This window comes from Bos grunniens, chromosome 27 (genome assembly GCF_055505025.1).
Source record: "Bos grunniens cultivar Pamir isolate PY7600 chromosome 27, Bosgru_T2T1.0, whole genome shotgun sequence".
Taxonomy (NCBI): domain Eukaryota; kingdom Metazoa; phylum Chordata; class Mammalia; order Artiodactyla; family Bovidae; genus Bos; species Bos grunniens.
In genome coordinates, this window is record NC_141191.1 from 38,572,065 (window position 1) to 38,590,448 (window position 18,384).

The following is an 18,384-nucleotide window of genomic DNA, read 5'->3' on the forward strand; positions in this document are numbered from 1 at the left end:
AACTTCCAGATATACAAGGTTGATTTAGAAAAGACAGAGGAACCAGAGCTCAAACTGCCAACATCTCTTGCATCATAGGAAAATCTAGAGAATTCCAGAAAAATACCTACTTCTGCTTCAGTGACTACGCTAAAGCCTTTGACTGTGTGGATCACAACAAATGGTGAAAAATCCTTAAAGAGATGGAAATACCAGACTACTTTACTTATCTCCTGAGAAACCTGTATGCAGGTCAAGAAGCGACAGTCAGAACCAGACATGGAACGATGGACTGGTTCAAAATGGGGAAAGGAGTACGTCAAGGTTGTATATTGTCACCCTGCTTATTTAACTTATATGCCCAGTACATCATGCAAAATGCCGGGCTGGATGAAGCACAAGCTGGACTCAAGATCGCCAGGAGAAATATCAACAACCTCAGATATGCAGATGATAGAACCCTAATGGCAGAAAATGAAGAGGAACTAAAGAGCCTCTTGGTGAGGGTGAATGAAAGGAGAGTAAAAAAGCCAGCTTAAAACTCACATTCAAAAAATGAAGATCATGACATCCAGTCTCAACACGTCACAGCAAATAGAAGGGGAAAAGATAGAATCACTGGCACTGAAGAACTGATGCTCAAGAACCATGGTGCTAGAGAAGACTCTTGAGAGTCCCGTGGACAGCAAAGAAATCAAACCAGTAACTCCTCAAGAAAATCAACCCTGAATATTGGAAGGACTAATGCTGAAGGTGAAGCTCCAATACTTTGGCCACCTGACGTAAAGAGCTGATTCGCTGGAAAAGACCCTAATGCTGGGAAGGATTGAGGGTAGAAGAAAGTGGCGACAGAGGATGAGATGGTTGCATGATATCACCAACTCAACGGACATGAGTTTGAGCAAGCTCCGGGAGACAGTGAAGGACAGGGAAGCCTGGCATGCTGCAGTCCACGGGGTTGCAAAAAGTCTGACACAACTTAGCAACTGAACAATAAATGAATTTAGAGTCATCAGTACAGAGAAGGTATGTCTAGAGATAATTCAGGAAGGTGAAAACAATAAGGAGACAAAGAACAGAACCATAGAAAATTCAACATGTGAGCTAGAAGCAAAAGACAGAAAGCCAGTAAACTGAAAATGAATCACCAGAAAAATGAGCGGAGCGGGCAAAGACCCAGGGAAGAATTATCCCACAGGGCCAGGGAAGAGAGAATAATCAACCAGTGCTGAGTGCTGCTAAGACATCAGGAAAGATGAAGACTGAAAACTGTCCACAAGAGCTGTTTCAAATGGTACTTAGAGCCAAAGGCAAGACTGCAACAGATTTGGAACAATTCTAGACTTTTCCCCAAGAAGTTTCAAGATGAAGGGAAGGAGACAGGGTGAAGACGGAGAGAATCTGGAGCAGTGATGCTTGTTTCTATTCTAACTTGATGGGAGAGACGTCCCCATGTCACGTGGCAAGGAGTGAAAGACGGAACCAGGCTCCCGGGCAGGAGAGGAGAGGATCCTGCACGCAAACAGAGCCGCTGCCTCTGGACACCCCTCTCGTCTCCGGAACGGGCAGCAGAGGGGTGAACACAGGCAGCTGCCTCTGGACGCCCCTCTCGTCTCCGGAACGGGCAGCAGAGGGGTGAACACAGGCGCCCGCGCATTTAGGGTGGGGCGGGAGGGCAAAGCTGGATGAGCTCACACGGCTGGAGACATTCCATTCTCTCCGAAGGAGTACATACGAGTATCTGTTGCAGACGAGGCAGAGGGCTGGAGAGAACACTGAACTCCTGCAGAGGGAAAGACTGCAGACACAGACATACAGTCCCAAGCAGACGACAGAGATGAGATTACAAACTTGTAAGCGGCACCCTACCACTCTGTGAGTTTGCACAGTTCTCTTCAAAATGTTCAAGTCCCACAGAAGAGCAAGGTGGTAGTGGCGGTGTAGTTTTGAGGTTGTGTCCGACTCTTTGTGGCCCCGTGGACTGCAGCCCACCAGGCTCCTCTGTCTGTGAGACTCCCCAGGCAAGAACACTGGACTGGGCTGCCATTTCTTCCTCCAGGGCATCTTCCTGACCCAGGGATCGAATGCGAGTTTCCTGCTCGACAAGGCAGATTCCTCACCACTGAGCCACCTGGGAAGCCCACAGGGAGAGAACAGTTGGCGTAATTTCAAGGTTGGGGTTTGCCAATTAGATGCGAGAGGAAAGCAAGTACCTGCAATGATAAACCATAAGGCCAAGCAATTAGAAGGAAAGCGTTCATGGGGGGATACAGCAGAATCACACAGGGAAGGTTCCTTCAAGAACATACCCCATGGGGGATCTTCATGAGATAAAAGAGCAGGTGCAGCAAGAGGGAAAAGAGAGAAAGGTGGAAAATGGGGCAGTTATGGTCAGGGACTAGAACAAAATTCAGGGGTACACTGTCCTGAGTTCAAAGTACGTTCAAGAGAGTGTTTCCTGTATTTGAATTTCAATTACAGGTAATTCCTTCCCTGACAGTCCCATCCGCCCTCAACTCCCTCTGACAGTTCCCACCCCAGGGCATGCTGGTTCTAAGCACAGGAGCAGTGGTTCTCAACCATGGCTGTGTATCAGACGTGCAGGGAGATGTCAGCAAATAAACTGAAATCTGGGCCCCACCGCTGGAGTCTAATTTAATTGGTTTGCGTGTGTGTGCATGCATGTGTGTGTAAGTCACTTGGCTCGTGTCCGACTCTTTGGGACTCCATGGACTGTAGCCCACCAGGCTCCTCTGTCCATGGGATTCTCCAGGCAAGAATACTGGAGAGGATTGCAACTGCCTTCTCCAATTTAACTGGTTTGGTGTTTCTGTATTAAGCCTCCTCAGGTAATTCTAAAGTGGACTTAGTATTAGAAAGAACAGAACTTTAGATTTATGTTATGTTATTTATGTCTGTTTAAAGGAAAACAGACTAGCATGGGAAAAAAAAGAAAAAACTAAAATTGGGAAATGGTGAAAGAAGATCTAAACCCTACATCACACATTTAAAGATGAACAGAAAAGCCGGCAAACTACTAAAGCACAACACTACACTCCACACACACACACACACACACACACACGATGCAGTGATGTTTTCAGGAATTCTGTTATAGGTTCTAGAAAACTCAGGAGTTAAGTGCCTCACTGCAGCCAGTGAGGAAGAACAAAGACAAACCTGTGCTCTCCTAAGCAGAGAGGACTGAAAACCAACACCAAACAGCAGCCTTCCGGGTCAACTGCAGTCCCTACTCCCTGGAGGAAGGGCAGCCTACAGGGTAAGCATGAAAATCACCTTACACACACGGACCCCTCTTCTGCACAACAGGTAAAGGAAGCAGCTGTCTTCTTTCATACACACAACAATTTTAAGTTTTTTTAGGCTGCCTGATTTTCTTTCTACAGCAGTCACTTTCTCCTCTCTAAGCTTTCCAACACCACTTTGCACCCACTGCAAAACTACATGTGGCACCCCTATAGTCTCTATGCTGAATTTCAACCCGAACCAAACAGTGCCATATTACCCTATCCAGTGGTGTTATAAGGCACTGTCCCCGATCTTAACTTTCATTTGCCACTCTCTAGTCCATTACAACAAAGTGAAAGTAATGCAGAGATGACGTGTTGATCATAAAAACCGAAAAAGACAAACATGACCTGCTGTCTGTTGCCTGTCCTGTAAAGTCTTGTTTCCTGGTATTACAAAACCAGGGCTTCCCTGGGGGCTCTGTGGTAAGGAATGCACCTGCCCGGGCAGGAGACGCAGGTCCTGTCTCCGGGTCAGGAAGATCTGCTGGAGAAGGAGACGGCAACCCACTCCCGTGTTCGTGCCCGACAAACCTCATGGACAGAGGAGCCTGGCGGGCTGCAGCCCACTCGGGTTGCAAAAGAGTTAAGACGGAGCAACTGAACAACAATAATTATAAAATCCAGAACCAAAATACTATGTATACATAAGATGATACACTCCTAGGCCAACCATATTTATGCCTTTAATGAAAATTACTTCATTAATTGTTAATAATAGAAAGGCTTGTCCCTCCCTTTCTATCTCAGTCTTAAATATTTTAAGTTCAAACCAACTACCCAAGTCACTCAATCATCATCCATGACTTTCTGAAAATTAGACTTAACTGCAAGTGAACATTATTTTCAAAACTCAAGGAGTATTTTATCTCTCAGTTTTAGGGTAGTTTAACATGTTCTAGTCAAGGCTATGGTTTTTCCAGTGGTCATGTATGGATGTAAGAGTTAGACTGTGAAGAAGGCTGAGCGCCAAAGAATTGATGCTTTTGAACTGTGGTGTTGGAGAAGACTCTCGAGAGTCCCTTGGACTGCAAGGAGATCCAACCAGTCCATTCTGAAGGAGATCAGCCCTGGGATTTCTTTGGAAGGAATGATGCTAAAGCTGAAACTCCAGTACTTTGGCCACCTCACGCGAAGAGTTGACTCATTGGAAAAGACTCTGATGCTGGGAGGGATTGGGGGCAGGAGGAGAAGGGGACGACAGAGGATGAGATGGCTGGATGGCATCACTGACTTGATGGACGTGAGTCTGAGTGAACTCCGAGAGTTGGTGATGGACAGGGAGGCCTGGCATGCTGCCATTCATGGGGTCGAAAAGAGTTGGACACAACTGAGCAACTGAACTGAACTGAACGTGTTCTCATAATATATTTACCTAAAACAGAAGAAAACTTTCTAATTCCTCTTCAGTCTCCCCCCACCAAAAAAACCTGTTCAACTTTCCAGAGTCTTCAAAAACTGAAACAAGCAGATTTATGTATCTGTGGTTTACAAAAACCAACAAAATTCTCTACACCAGGGTTCATCCTATGGTTTCCATCAAAGAAGAGATTTCTAACAATGTTATTTTATAGTCTTTCCTCTCTTAAAACTATAAAGCAGTACTACAGCCTAATGAAAAAAGCACAGAACTGAGAAGGGCTTGATCACATCCCCCAGATGTGATTTAACTTGCCGTGTGGCATTAAACAAAACTCATAAACCTCTCTGGACCTCAGCTTCTCTGTTTGTGAAATAAGATTAGAACCATCCTTATCCAAGACGGCTACTGGCTCCAAGTTTTACAAAATGCAGATGACTGTATTCTTTTTCTTCCTGAGAATTTATCCATACTTTGTATGCATTATTCAAAATAAAAATAATATACTTTAATAAAAACATTTAATTAAAAATTAATATAAAACATACAAAATGTAAATAAATATATAAAATATATCATACTTGAAAAATACAACTTACTCAACACTACACAGCCAGACTTATTTTTTCACAGCAGGTCCTTTTCTGTAATTGCTAGCAGTTAAAAACTATTTTGACCCAGAATGGCATTCTGCAAACCTAAATGCTACACTCCTGTAATCTCCACGCTTAATTTCAACCCTAAACCAAATAGTGCCATGCTATGAACTGTTTCTTCACCTGTTCCCTAATGAAGCCAAAAGTATTTCTTTGGACTTGAATTTACAGAGTTATGTAAAGTGCTGATGAAAGCCATCTGTTGGGAACTTTGACATTCCTGTCAAAGGAAAAACCCAGAAGAAAAACCTAGATTTTCTTGGGAACCAGCTGCAGCTGCTGCTGCTGCTAAGTCGCTTCAGTCGTGTCCGACTCTGTGTAACCCCAAAGACGGCAGCCCACCAGGGTCCTCTGCCCCTGGGATTCTCTAGGCAAGAACACTGGAGTGGGTTGCCATTTCCTTCTCCACCAGCTGCAGCCAAAGGAGTCCAAATCCTACCCCAGCTGGAGAAGCAGAAGGTGAAGTCGCTGCAGGTTTAACTCACCTGCTGCAGACCCTGGGTGTGCTGACTCCACCCCTGAGCAGCCAACCTGTAAACAGCTTTACTAGAATGAGGCTCACAGCTGATTCCCATACATAACATTTATTTGATTCTTTAAAAAGTTTCAAAAGCATTATAAGTTTAAAAAACATTTCTCAGTTCACCAGAAAAAAAAATTTTTTAACTCTAGTTTAACCAGCAAACTTGGCACCCAGATTCAGTCCTTTCACACAGCTAAGAACCAGGTCAGTGTAATTATACTTTCACCAGTATTCTACATAGCAAGAGAAAAAAATACCTGAAGGAGAGTCTTACAACTGCAAGAGGCCTGGAATGATACAATTTTTTTTTTTCCGGATTCATTACACAGTTTCTGTTATCTATCTGCTTCGTAGTATTAACATTAAATACAATGTTAAAAAGTGCTGGCCCACGTATCTGGATGAACTGAATAAAAGACTGGCAGAAGAATAAGAAAGAAGATAATATATTTGGCATACATGTATCTTCCATTTGGTGTTTTATGAGATGCCATAATGAAAATTTGTATTATTAAATAGCTATTATACAAATATACTATGCCTATAAAACTTAACCATGTAAAGTTCTTCTGAGACTTCAATAAGAAAGTACATGCTGAAGCACTCAGAACAGTGGCCAACACATGGTTAGGCCTTAACAAATGTTACCTATTAATAGTTTCTATAAGCAACTGCTTTCAGTTCCTTGGCCTCCTGATACAGGGCAAAGAAAGAAGTTAGATCATCTAAGTCTCTACTCCCAAAGCAATTTGCTGTACTATCTGATGTCTTCCTTAATTTCTTCCATTTATTTCATCAATCTAGAAGAAGCTAGCCCAAGAAAGTGGAGAAGGCAATGGCACCCCACTCCAGTGCTCTTGCCTGGAAAATCCCATGGATGGAGGAGTCTGATAGGCTGCAGTCCATGGGGTCGCTAAGAGTTGGACACGACTGAGAGACTTCACTTTCACTTTTCACTTTCATGCATTGGAGAAGGAAATGGCAACCCACTCCAGTGTTCTTGCCTGGAGAATCCCAGGGACTGAGGAGCCTGGTGGGCTGCCGTCTATGGGGTCGCACAGAGTCAGACACTACTGAAGCGACTTAGCAGCAGTAGCAGCAGCAGCCCAAGAAAGAGCAAAGTACTAGCAAGTGTGACTCCATGGTAAAGAATCTGCCTGCAATGCAGGAGACACAGGTTCGATCCCTGATCCAGGAATATCCCCTGGAGAAGGAAATGGCAACCCACTCCAGTATTCTTGCCTGGAAAATCCTATGGGCAGAGGGGCCTGGCAGGCTACAGTCCATGAGGTCGCAAAGAGTCTGAAACGACTTAATGACTCAACAAGTAGCTGAGTATGGAAGTTTTGATCAGCAATGACTAAATCAAAGGTTGTTTTAGTGGCTCAAGTTTTCTCCCAGGGTATATCATGGGTTGAAAACAACCAGTGCACACAGAGCTCACAGGCTAACTTGAAGACCAAAAAATATCTGTACAACTGACTATTTAAATAAATATTGTATCACAAACATACCTCTGTCTGAGTTATTTTTAATTTTTTTTTTAAAATAAGAACAAGTCTGCTGAGACAAAGTCAATTTATATTAACCAAATTTATATTTAGGGCTTCCCTGGCAGCTCAGATGATAAAGAATCTACCTTCAATGCAGGAGACCCAGGTTTGATCCTTGGGTGGGAAAGGTCCCCTGGAGAAAGGAATGGCAACCCACTCCAGTATTCTTGCCTGGAGAAGTTCATGGACAGAGAAGCCTGGTGGGCTACAGTCCACTGGGTCACAAAGAGTCCAACATAACTGAGCGACTAACATACACACACACACACACACATTTATATTTAACACACCTCAATGACTTGTTAGGAACAAATTTTTATTTCTGGCCAGCTTCTCCTCAGGACCCTGGACATTTAAGGGTCATCAAAAAATGGTATAAACAATGATGTAAAAATGTACAATACTGTAATTACAATTAATGTAATTAACTATAATGTAAGAAAATACAATTATTGAGATCAATCAGTTGCAAACTCGGTGACATTACAAAATCTACAATATTCACGTTGCTGTATCCTTGCCATTACTTGAAAAAAAAAGTGAGCAACATATGGTTACGATAATTTTCTCTACAGTAATCCTTCTTCACTTAAAGACTGATACAGTTGTCATTATCCTCCATTCCTTCTCCCACAGAATTAGAATTAAAACTTGCATCTTAAAGAGTTTCCTAATAATTATACTATAAAATACACTTGCTTGCATGCTCTCATAAGGATTTTAAATTGAGAACTTTTTCCACTTTTACTACTAATTTATGTCATCTCAACTCTTCTGTAGCGTCTTCGCTTTCTGGTATCTGCTATGTGTGTGCATGTTTAAGTAGACAAGCATTCTGCCAAGCAGTGAACGCACCCCTGAATTTAACAGCATGGACGATTACTATAAAGTACCATAGCAACAAAATACATGAAAACATTACCAAGCTTACATTTATAAACAATTTTATCAGATCCACTATTCTAACACATAAAATGTGAAACAATTTTATGATTAAGGCCATTTCCAAATAGCTAAATCAAAACTCTCATTCGTAACTGTCCTAACTTGAAAATATATTTCCATTCTAATCAGCATCTCTACATCAAATATCAAATTCCTGTCAAAGCCTCATTTATTCTATGCACTTAAAATGCCAAGTTCCAGTTACACAGAATAGTTTGGACTCTACTAAGAGTTTACTGCATTTCAATACAACTTATCTTAGAAGGCTAGCAATTTATCATTTAATCTTTTGGCTCCAAGTCACTCAGCTGGGTAATGACCTAAACAATAACATTGGCTGACAGTATCTTCTCTTCCCTTCCCAACTTGAATGCTTCAGCAAAATATAATTCTGTTCCACAATACTTCACAGATTAACAGTTTCCTCATCTGGCTGATCACCACAGGAGCAGTTTTCTGGATCAGTAATATGGAACATAAAATAAAGATATTCAAGTACATTGTTCTGCGTATGAAACAAACCCAGAAATTTGAAATGAAGGTGGAAATTATTCCTGAAAGGGAAATGGATCCTTCCAAGATTCAGTGTCCAAAGTAATTCTTTTAATGGACCATTCAAATCTCAGGTAATAATTAGCCTCACCCAGGAAATATCTTATTCTTTCTCAAGAGATTCACACACCTAATTGTTACACCAAAAAACAGTGAATGTACAAACTAAAAGTTATATTTTGTGAACTAAAACAATGGTGTAAAAAAAGTTATTGCCCATTTCTATGCTGTCTGCCTTAATCCCCAACAGGACCTAAATCATAAATGCATTGTTCGTGGTAGGCACCTAAACACTTACTGAATTAATAAAAGTAAATGAACAAATTTTCTTACAGGAATGTCTATTTCAAAAAAAGGAAATCTGCAAGTGGAAGTTCTTATTTAAGCCAGTTACACACACCACCTCCACCTATAAGCCAGTTACACACACCACCTCCACCTATAGCCCATAATTCAAGGGAAAGCAACATTCTGTCCCAAATTAAAGCACTCTATTATAGCCACGCAACCGACCCCAAACTACAAATCAGAAGACTCCAGGGCCATCTGAAATGAAAATTAATACACACAGAAAAACAAGGGAAAAAAAACTCACATAGACCAAACTATTTTTTAGTTATGGATCTCAGGTATACAAAACTAAATTATTCATAATCTTTTACTTCTGCTACATTCCTACTGCTGGTTTGAAATCAAATTCAGAATCCATTTCATGACAGAAAGAGAAGAAAGGGATGCAAACAGTGCGAGGGGAGCTCGGGACATGTCCTCCTCCCTGTGCCTCGCAGTTAACACCAACAACACTCACGACTGTGCCCGACGCAGTGACAGGCATGACGCCCAACGACTCTCAGGGGGCAGCAGGCATCTCTGCGACAAAGACTCTGGAGCCAGGATGCCCAAGGCCAAAACCTCGCCCTGTCTGTCACCTAATATATCTGAGACTTGGACAAGTTACTGAAGCTCTTATGCCTCAGTTTCTTCACCTGTAAAATAACAGCACCTATCTCATTGCGCCGTATGAGGATCACACGAGTTAACTTATGTGTGGCTGTAAAGTAATGCCTGGCGCCCAGTATAAACAAATCATTAAGTTAAACAAACTCACCATAAACTACCACACCCTAAAGTTAGCACAGAAATTTCCCTTGTAACATGGATAAAACTTTTCAATCACAGTATCTCCAGATTCTCCTGTTTATCAATGTGAAAACACACTTTAGCTCAAGTGTCTTCACAAAAACTCTCAAAATTTTTTGTACACAGCCATCTCACTTTCAGAGCAAAGCAAAAACCACTCAGTTGCTGAAAAGTTAAGATTTAGCTCCTTCCAAAGGTTAACATCACAATTAAAAAGAAAAAATTAAAGGTTAGAGCTGACACAGAAACAAGTAAAGGGGAACTTGCTCAGGCCACTCCAGTCCCTGCACTCGATCTCTCAGCCACAGCCGCGCAGACCGGCAGGACACCGCCCTGCGGACAGCAGGTACGGTCACTGCAGCTCCAAGCGGAGCACCCGGTCCCCAGCAGGCGCTCAGCAACTATTTGCTGCATTCATCATTACTTCTATTATCAAATACAATCTGGATAATTTTTTAAAGAACATCTAGGTTCATAACAGCAATCAATCAATTCCAAATGGGAACTGACTGGACAGTTTTTTAAAAACCAAGAAGTAGTTAAATACAACAAAAGGAACAAACATAATCTCTTCATAGGAGAAATAATTCCTCGCCCTGAAGTTTACTGCATTATGATTTTCAATGTGAGCTTTTCATATCTTTGGAGAAAGTCACACAGAAAATTTAACCCCTGAAAATAAGACTTCTATTAAAAAATATATAACAGATCTCATCAACCCTAACTGTGTAGACAACTACCATAAACTGGCTTCCCAATCAGACCAGTAAAAATACACAAAAATCTACTCAACAAAACTCAATTTTTCCACAGTCAGTTACTTTGGTTTATAATAGTGTATAATAAATAAGTTATGTAGCCAAAGAGATATTTCTAACCAAAGCAAACCAGCAGACCTCTACTGGATTAAATTTACTGCAAAGGTCTAGCAGTAAAATAAGGACTGCTGGACTAGATGGTTTTCAAAAGTCCCTTCAAAACTACAACTTTAGTATGGTAAGACTCAGTTTTATCCTACACTGTACTATATCGACTACCTTTAAAAAAAGATATGACAACTGACATTTTATGTATGGCTAACATTTTTTAAAATTAAAATACCTAATCCAAGCAAGAGAAATTAAAGCACTCAGGAGTTCTAATAAGAATTTATAATACCCAATTCACAGATGTGACACTGATTTCATTCTAAACTATAAAGTATTTCCCATTTCCAGGCAGTAAACCTAGAGATCATTTGATAACGGTTGTTGAAATCAATTCTATTTCATTTAACTTCAGCTATGGGATCAAGAAACAATTCATACAATCCTTACAGCACTGAACTGCAGAATGAAGTATTTCAGTTCCTTGTCCGCCTTGAATTTTCAATACACCCTTAATGAACGTTCCGATGGTACAGAACCATGTTATGAATGGGACTGCCTATTAATTCAAGACTCCATTAGAATCATTTTAAGGGTAATAACAGTTAAGATAATGCTTCTATTTCAAAGTCCACAGGGAAAACGGAACCCTAAAATAGATCTCTAAAACTTTCATCCAAAAAAACTGTTCATTTTCAATTGCTATTTAAACAAAAATCTACTGGCGGGTTATTAATTGCAAGAATCTAGATCAATCCTCAAATATTTTAAAATACATTCAATGTTATTAACTTCAGACTGTTAACATGCTAGAAATAGCCTTCATGGTCTTCAGCAAAGTGAAGACGGTGTTGCTGGCGTTCACCAAGGTGTGCAACACTCTTAAAGCACCACCACTCCCCACGAACCGCAACTCTGAGCCCCGGAAGTAAATTCACAGCTCTCACTCCAGGTCAACGTGAAAAGGAGCTACTAACAACTCTCCCCATCCTGAATACCTACTTGAGGGCCAAGGTTAACTGTTAGGAAGAATCTTCCAGCTCTACAAAGTAACTGCATACACACAGCACACTAGGGGCCTGTGCCCCGACTCTCAACTCCCCAGAGCTTCAGCGACGTGGGCTACTGTATTCCCGACCCATGCAGCGACATCTGTCATAAGCAACGTTTAGGACTCCATTGCATGCAAAAAAATAACACACGACCAAAAATTAGAATACAAACAGCAGAAATAAGAATCACTAAATCTGCTTTGCCACTGCTTTGGTCTGGATAATCAGTCTAATTCCTGTCTAGTAAGAAAACGAAGAAAGGAAGAAGACAGGTTCTTAGGGTTTCCAGCCTTCGGCTGCTCAGCAACTTCAGCAGGAAGGTATTATAAAAACTTTTCAGAACAGTCTGAAAGTTGCTTGTTACTTTTTAATTCTAAGCATGTTCTTTTAGGTGGAGCAATACTCTACACTTTGAAATCTTAGGCATCAAATATGTCAAAGTATTAGAACAATCACATCTATTGAGTTCTCACACCTAGATTTCACCAATAAAAGCCAGGCAGTGATTATCCACAAAGGGCCCTGAATGCCCAATGTAACCTCTATTGAACATCCTAGAAATGTGGCTCTGTAGCATGCTGTATCCCCAGCTCTGGGAACACTCACGTGCACGCCCTTCTTACCTTATCCTTTTCATGTGGAAGGAGTGACACTGGAGGTAAAGAGGAAAGAGACTCACAACTCTCTTTCCCATCCACATTGGTTGCTTTAGTGTTGAGCCGATAAAGAGGTCCATCTTTAAGGAGTCTGCCGTGGCCAACGGCGCGTTTAATAGCCAATCGTAACTGCTGGTGAAGGCCAGAGGCAGCACCGCCTCCAAATAATGCAGACACATCCTTCTGACCTTTCAAAAAACGTTCAATGCTTTTCAGAGTTGAGCCACCGGACTCCGCCAAGCCCTCAACTGCCCTCTTGATCAGTTTATTCCAGTCTACATTTTGCTTGTTATCCAATTTTCCATGGTTTCGAGGTTTAGGAAGTGCTATTCGCCCAGGATTATCAGGATCTTTATAGGAATTGAGTCCTTTATTTGAGACCTTCAAAATTGTTCCATCCTTGACACTCAACTCCAGTTGCTCTAAAACAGTTTTACGATCCAAGCCATGGGATGAAGACACTGCATTGCATATCCTTTCTTCTGAAGGCCGCTGTTTTTGCTTCTTCACTTTTTTGATGGCCTCCAAAATCCACTCCGTGTACAGCGGGTTGGCGAGTTTTACCATGGTGAAGGATTCTGTATATCCATAGAGTCGCTATCCCTTATCCTGATGCTGCGTAAGTTTCACACCTTGGAAAACACCATTCGCGGAGGCTGGGAACCAGTTAACCATAGCATACAAGTTTCCTGGCCTCAGTCCTTTCTCCTTTCATGAAACAGAGGCCTCCCCACTTTTATTTTAGAAATCAAAACAACCTGTTATCTGCAAAGTCTTCAAACTTCCCAACAAACTTCTCAGTAGCACCACATGTGGGTCTCTTCATAAAGGTGTAAAAACTCAAGAACATCTCATTCCCAGCAGAAAAATGTGCATCTTATGCCTGAAAAACAAAACAAAGTCAGCTTTCTATCAAGGTCCACTTTATAAATAAATTATAACTGAAGCATCCTAGCCTTTAAAGCACTCCAACAGCAAGTGTTCACTGAGCACCTGTAAAAGTGTGAACATGTTTCCATTATTGTTCAAAACAATCATGTGTGCAAACCATTGGGATAACAAAGAAAAGGAAAAAAGATGAATGATGAGGAAACAAGATGAGATGCACTATAAATGACCTCAAGCTACAACTAACCAGAGGGTGCTGGCTATCCTGCTCGGCACAATCTCCACTCAGCCGGCTATGAACTGAAACTCGTCCTTGACAGCTTTCCCCAACAAACTAATCAGAACTTCAACAAGTTACCTGAATCAGCAGAAAGAATCCTGCAATGCAAGTAAGAGTGAATCTTTCATCTTTCAAAATTCCAGACATGTAGACTGGATGAAACAGTCAATAAGAAAGGCAAAAAACCACTGAGAAAATGTTTTAACTGTTTCACCTAGTAAAAGAAACAAAATTTACACACAGCACAGTTCATATTTTACGTACAATATTACTACATACGTTCCAAATGGAAACAAAATAACAATGAAAATAGTCAAGTGTGAAAAGTGTTTAGAGAATTTTAAAATAAGCCAATTTCATTCAGATTTTAAGAATCACATGCTGTGATAGCTTCTCCTAGTAACATTCAATATATTGGAGAGAGTCCAGCAACTGTCAAAATGTTCACAACCAATCTACAGATAGAGAAACTAGAAATGAGAATGGCCCGGAAATTCCTAGGTTCAAACGTACACTTATTTACATATCAAATGTACAGTTCAGAGGGGTGAAATATACTGCCTGTGTGTAGTCTAAAGAGAAGAAGATCTCATAATGATTCAAGACTGTTGTCCTGAAGTGAACATTAATGAAAAAAAAAACACAAACATTATGTATATACATGACGCTGCCACTCCACGATCAAAGTCAGTAACACTTTCAAACAAAAGAACCCGAAAGATTTGCATCTTTTTAAAAATCACCAAAATAATGAACCCTATAACTCCTTTGCTTCCAAAAATAAACTTAACCTTACCTAAATGCTCCTGAGAACTCTTATTCTGAGGAGCCTTTACAACATAAACAATGTCTTAAAGTGGCTCGCACAATCCTTCCTTAAAGAGTGCCACCGAACTCAAAGGAAAAAGTTTAACAAGATGCGAGGAAACCGATAGTACTATTAACTCTGATAAGAAAGAAAAGGCTCGAGTAAACACTCAAACCTAAGGCAAGACTTAATTTTTAAATGAGCTCTGGCTGAAAAGCGCCGTCCCCCCCCCGCTACCCCCCGGAGAGAACTAAGCTACATTTGGGTGAGAAGCGTCTCGAGAGGACAGAAATCATAATAGCATTGTCGGAGTTCATTATGGGGGGGAATCTGCGGTGAAAGAAAGGAGCGGCTCCAGCCCGAGTTTCAGCGGCTGGGCCCGTCCCGCACGGGCTCACCTGCCCCGCAGGTAAGAAGAGAGAATGAATGACAGCCGCTGCCGGCCTCCCGGCTCCGCGCAAGGGCCCCGGGTCTGCGGCGAGCAGAGCGCCTGCAGACTTGAACTCTAACTCGGGGAAACTGCCCCCTCGCTCCCGACAGTCCTCCCGAGCCTCCTTCCCCGCCACCCCCACCCCCCTCCACCCCCCGACACAGCTTCGCGCTCTCTTTTTTAAAAGAGCGAGAAAAACTTTAAAAACAACAACAACAACTTGGCGTTGGCACCAGCCTGCGGCTTGCTTGCAGACGCGGGGGGCGGCCCGGCGGCTCCCACCGGACGGGAACGGAACCCGGGGACGAAGTTAACAATGAAATCACGTGAAAGAGTTGCGAGCGCCGCTCGTCTGCGCTCCCGGGCGCCCCGCAGCCGGGCCGGGTCCCGGCGGGAGCGGCGCGGGGCGCGGGGCGGGGTCGGGGGGGCCCCGCCGGGCAGGTCGGCGCTGACAGGCGCCCGCCGCCCCCCGGCCCCGGGCTGACAGCGCGCGGACCCGCCGCCGCACGTGCGCCCTCCGCGCCCCCCGCACGGCCGCCTGTCAGCCCGCGCCGCGCGGCCGGGCCCGGGGCCGGGCGCGGGCACCGGGGCCGCGGGCGCCGGACGGTGGGCGCGCCCCGAGGGAGCCCCGGCCGGCCGGCCGCCCGCCCGCGCGCCCGCCCGCCCGCGGCCTGGCCGCCGCCCCCTCGCGGCTCCCCCGCTCCGCAGAGCCGGGCCCGGGCGCTGGGCGCGGGCCGCGGGCTGGAGGCCGCCGGGCGCCCAGCGGGCGCGAGGGGGCGGCCGCGGCGCCCCAGCCCGAGGCCTGGCGCAGAGCAGCGGGAGGCGGCGCAGGCCGCGGCGGGGCCTGCAGCGGCCACTCGGGCCCGCGCGGCGGCGGGGCGGGGTCCCCAGGCGGCTCGGCCTCGGGCTCGGCGGCCGGGGGCGGCCGGGGGGTGGCCCCTCGGCTACTTACCGGGGGCGGAGAGCGCCGGGCGCCCGGGGCCCCGGGCCGGACCGCGGAGATGCCCCGAACTGACACGGCCGCCATCTTGGAGACAGTGCGCTCCGGCCGGGGGGAGGGGAGGCGGGGCGGCGGAACAGCCGCGGGGGGAGGGGTGGCGGCGCGAGGGAACGGCGGCCTGGGGGAGGGCGCGGGAACGGCTCGGGAGGGAGGCGGGTGGGAGGGGGAAGAGGGGGCCGCGCGGGCGGCGGGCGGGGGGGAGGCGGCCGCGGAGCGGGAAGAGCTGGGCCGGGCGCCGGGGAAGGCCGGAGGGCGGGGCGGGGGCAGCAGGGAACAGCCGGCCGCGCGGGTCACGTGGGGCCGGTACAAAAGGCCAAAGTGGGAGGCGGCGCCGCGCGCGCGGAGCCCCGGCGGCCGGGGGGCGCCCGTGCGCGGGCCGGGCCGGGCGGCTCCCCACCCCGGGGCTGGAGCAGCCGCGGCGAACCCCATGGCACCGCCGGGGGAGCGGAGGGCCGCGCCCGGGCGGGGAGGCTTCGGGGCGGCGCGGAAATCCGGTAGGATCCGAAGTCTTGATGGCGCCCGGTGTTTACAGCCACCCAGCCCGGCTCCTCGTCGCCTCTGCGGGCGGCCCCCAGGAGCCGGGGCCGGGAGGGGGCGGAGGGCGGGGAAGCCGCCCCCCTTCATCACTGCGGTGTCCCCCCTTCGTCACTTGGTGTCCCCCCTCCCGCTTCATCACTGCGGTGTCTCCACCCCCTTCATCACTTCAGTGTCCCCCCCCCCCACCTTCATCGCTGCGGTGTCTCCACCCCCTTCATCACTGCGGTAGCCCCCCTCCTTCATCACTTCGGTGTCCCCCGCTTCATCACTTCGGTGTCCCCCCCCCCTTCATCACTTCGGTGCCTCCCCCCCATGTTCATCACTTCGGTGCCCCCCCTCCAATGTTCATCACGTCGGTGTTCCCCCTCCTCCATGTTCATCACGTCGGTGCCCTCCCGCATGTTCATCACGTCGGTGCTCCCCCCCACCCATGTTCTTCACTTCGGTATCTCCTCGCAGGAAGAGGAGAGGGCGCGAGGCGGGAGGGCCAGGGCGGAAAGTTGGACGGCGCGCAGAGCCCCACCGTCTTGACCTCACCCTCCCCGCCCCGGGGGACCTGTTGGACCGCGCAGAGCCATCTCGCTCTGCAGGGGCCGGTGTGCGATCGGCGGCGAGCCCCGCGCGGGTCCGCTGCGCGTGTGAGCCTGGAGCCTCCGTCGGGCTCCTGCCACGACTCCCCGGTACGGTGCGCCTGGCCCTGCTCGGCCCGCTCTCTACCGAATCTACGGCCGAGCTGAGAACGGGCCCCTTTTCACGGCCCGTCTGTCCTCCTCTGGCCGCACGGATGTTTTCTTTGTCTGGTGTCCCGTCGGTGGCAGGGACTGAGTCAGACCTTTTTATTAATCTGCATTCCAGGGAAGGGCAGTGCATGACAGATGACAGACGAAATAACTCATACTTTTGTGTGGACACGTTTTCCCGCCCCCGGACCATTTCACCGGCCAGACTGTTCTCCCCAAACATCTCCTGGATTTATCCCAGCTTTACCATTTAAAGTCCACGCTCTGGCTCACTCCCCTAACGTTGCCTTCGTGAACTTTTGCAGTTTGATCGCTTGCCCTATCCCTGTGGCACTTGTTGCATGGCCTTTTAACTACGTTTTATGAACGTATTCCCAAGTATATTCTGGAATGCCTCTTTGCATCTCCAGTGGCGTAGTGTTATGTGCAGTTCAGAGTCCAAAAAGGTGTTGCTAGTGAATGAACAGTAAGGTGAAACTGCTTTTGAACTGTGGTGTTGGAGAAGACTCTTGAGAGTCCCTTGGACTGCAAGGAGATCCAACCAGTCCATCCTAAAGGAGATCAGTCCTGGGTGTTCATTGGAAGAACTGATGCTGAAGCTGAAACTCCAATACTCTGGCCACCTGATGCAGAGAGCTGACTCATGTGAAAAGACCCTGATGCTGGGAAAGATTGAGGGCAGGAGGATAAGGGGGTGACAGAGGATGAGATGGTTGGATGGCATCACCGACTCAATGGACATGGATTTGGTTAGACTCCAGCAGTTGGTGATGGACAGGGAGGCCTGGCATGCTGCGGCGGGGTTGCAAAGAGTCTGACACGACTTAACTGAACTGACTGAGCTGAACTGAAGAGGTGGAATGTCCACCTCCACCCCCATCAAGCTCTCTCTTGTTTATGTCTCAACCTATACTTTCTTTGTCTCTATAGCTTTTCTCCATTCTGCTCCTTAGCCTTATTCCTCTATACATCGTAGACGGTCTAGGCCGTTCAATAACATAAAAACTTACATTTTCAACTCAGTATCCTACCACTGACAACTGATAACAGTAATTGTAAGATTTACAGAATCACCCTTTTCTTCACCTACCACTAAGCCCCATCCCCAAAT

The 18,384-nt window shown here is 46.1% G+C and overlaps 1 protein-coding gene across 5 annotated transcripts in view; it reads right to left on the bottom strand.

The window, feature by feature from the left end:
- The window catches only part of KAT6A (lysine acetyltransferase 6A), a 108,711-nt gene extending 92,679 nt beyond the window's left edge, over window positions 1-16,032 (bottom strand). For 4 of the 5 annotated variants that reach the window (XM_086380435.1, XM_086380432.1, XM_086380434.1 and 1 more), the window contains exons 1-2: window positions 15,949-16,032; window positions 12,558-13,473 (exon numbers count right to left, since the gene is read on the bottom strand). In XM_086380435.1, coding sequence (XP_086236561.1) covers window positions 12,558-13,157 — 600 coding nt within the window. In that variant the 5' untranslated portion in view covers window positions 13,158-13,473; window positions 15,949-16,032. Of the gene's footprint in view, window positions 1-11,884; window positions 13,474-15,948 lie in introns of all 5 variants that reach the window. The other variant, XM_086380436.1, reaches the window with a different exon arrangement.
- Between the last annotated feature and the right edge of the window lie 2,352 nt (window positions 16,033-18,384).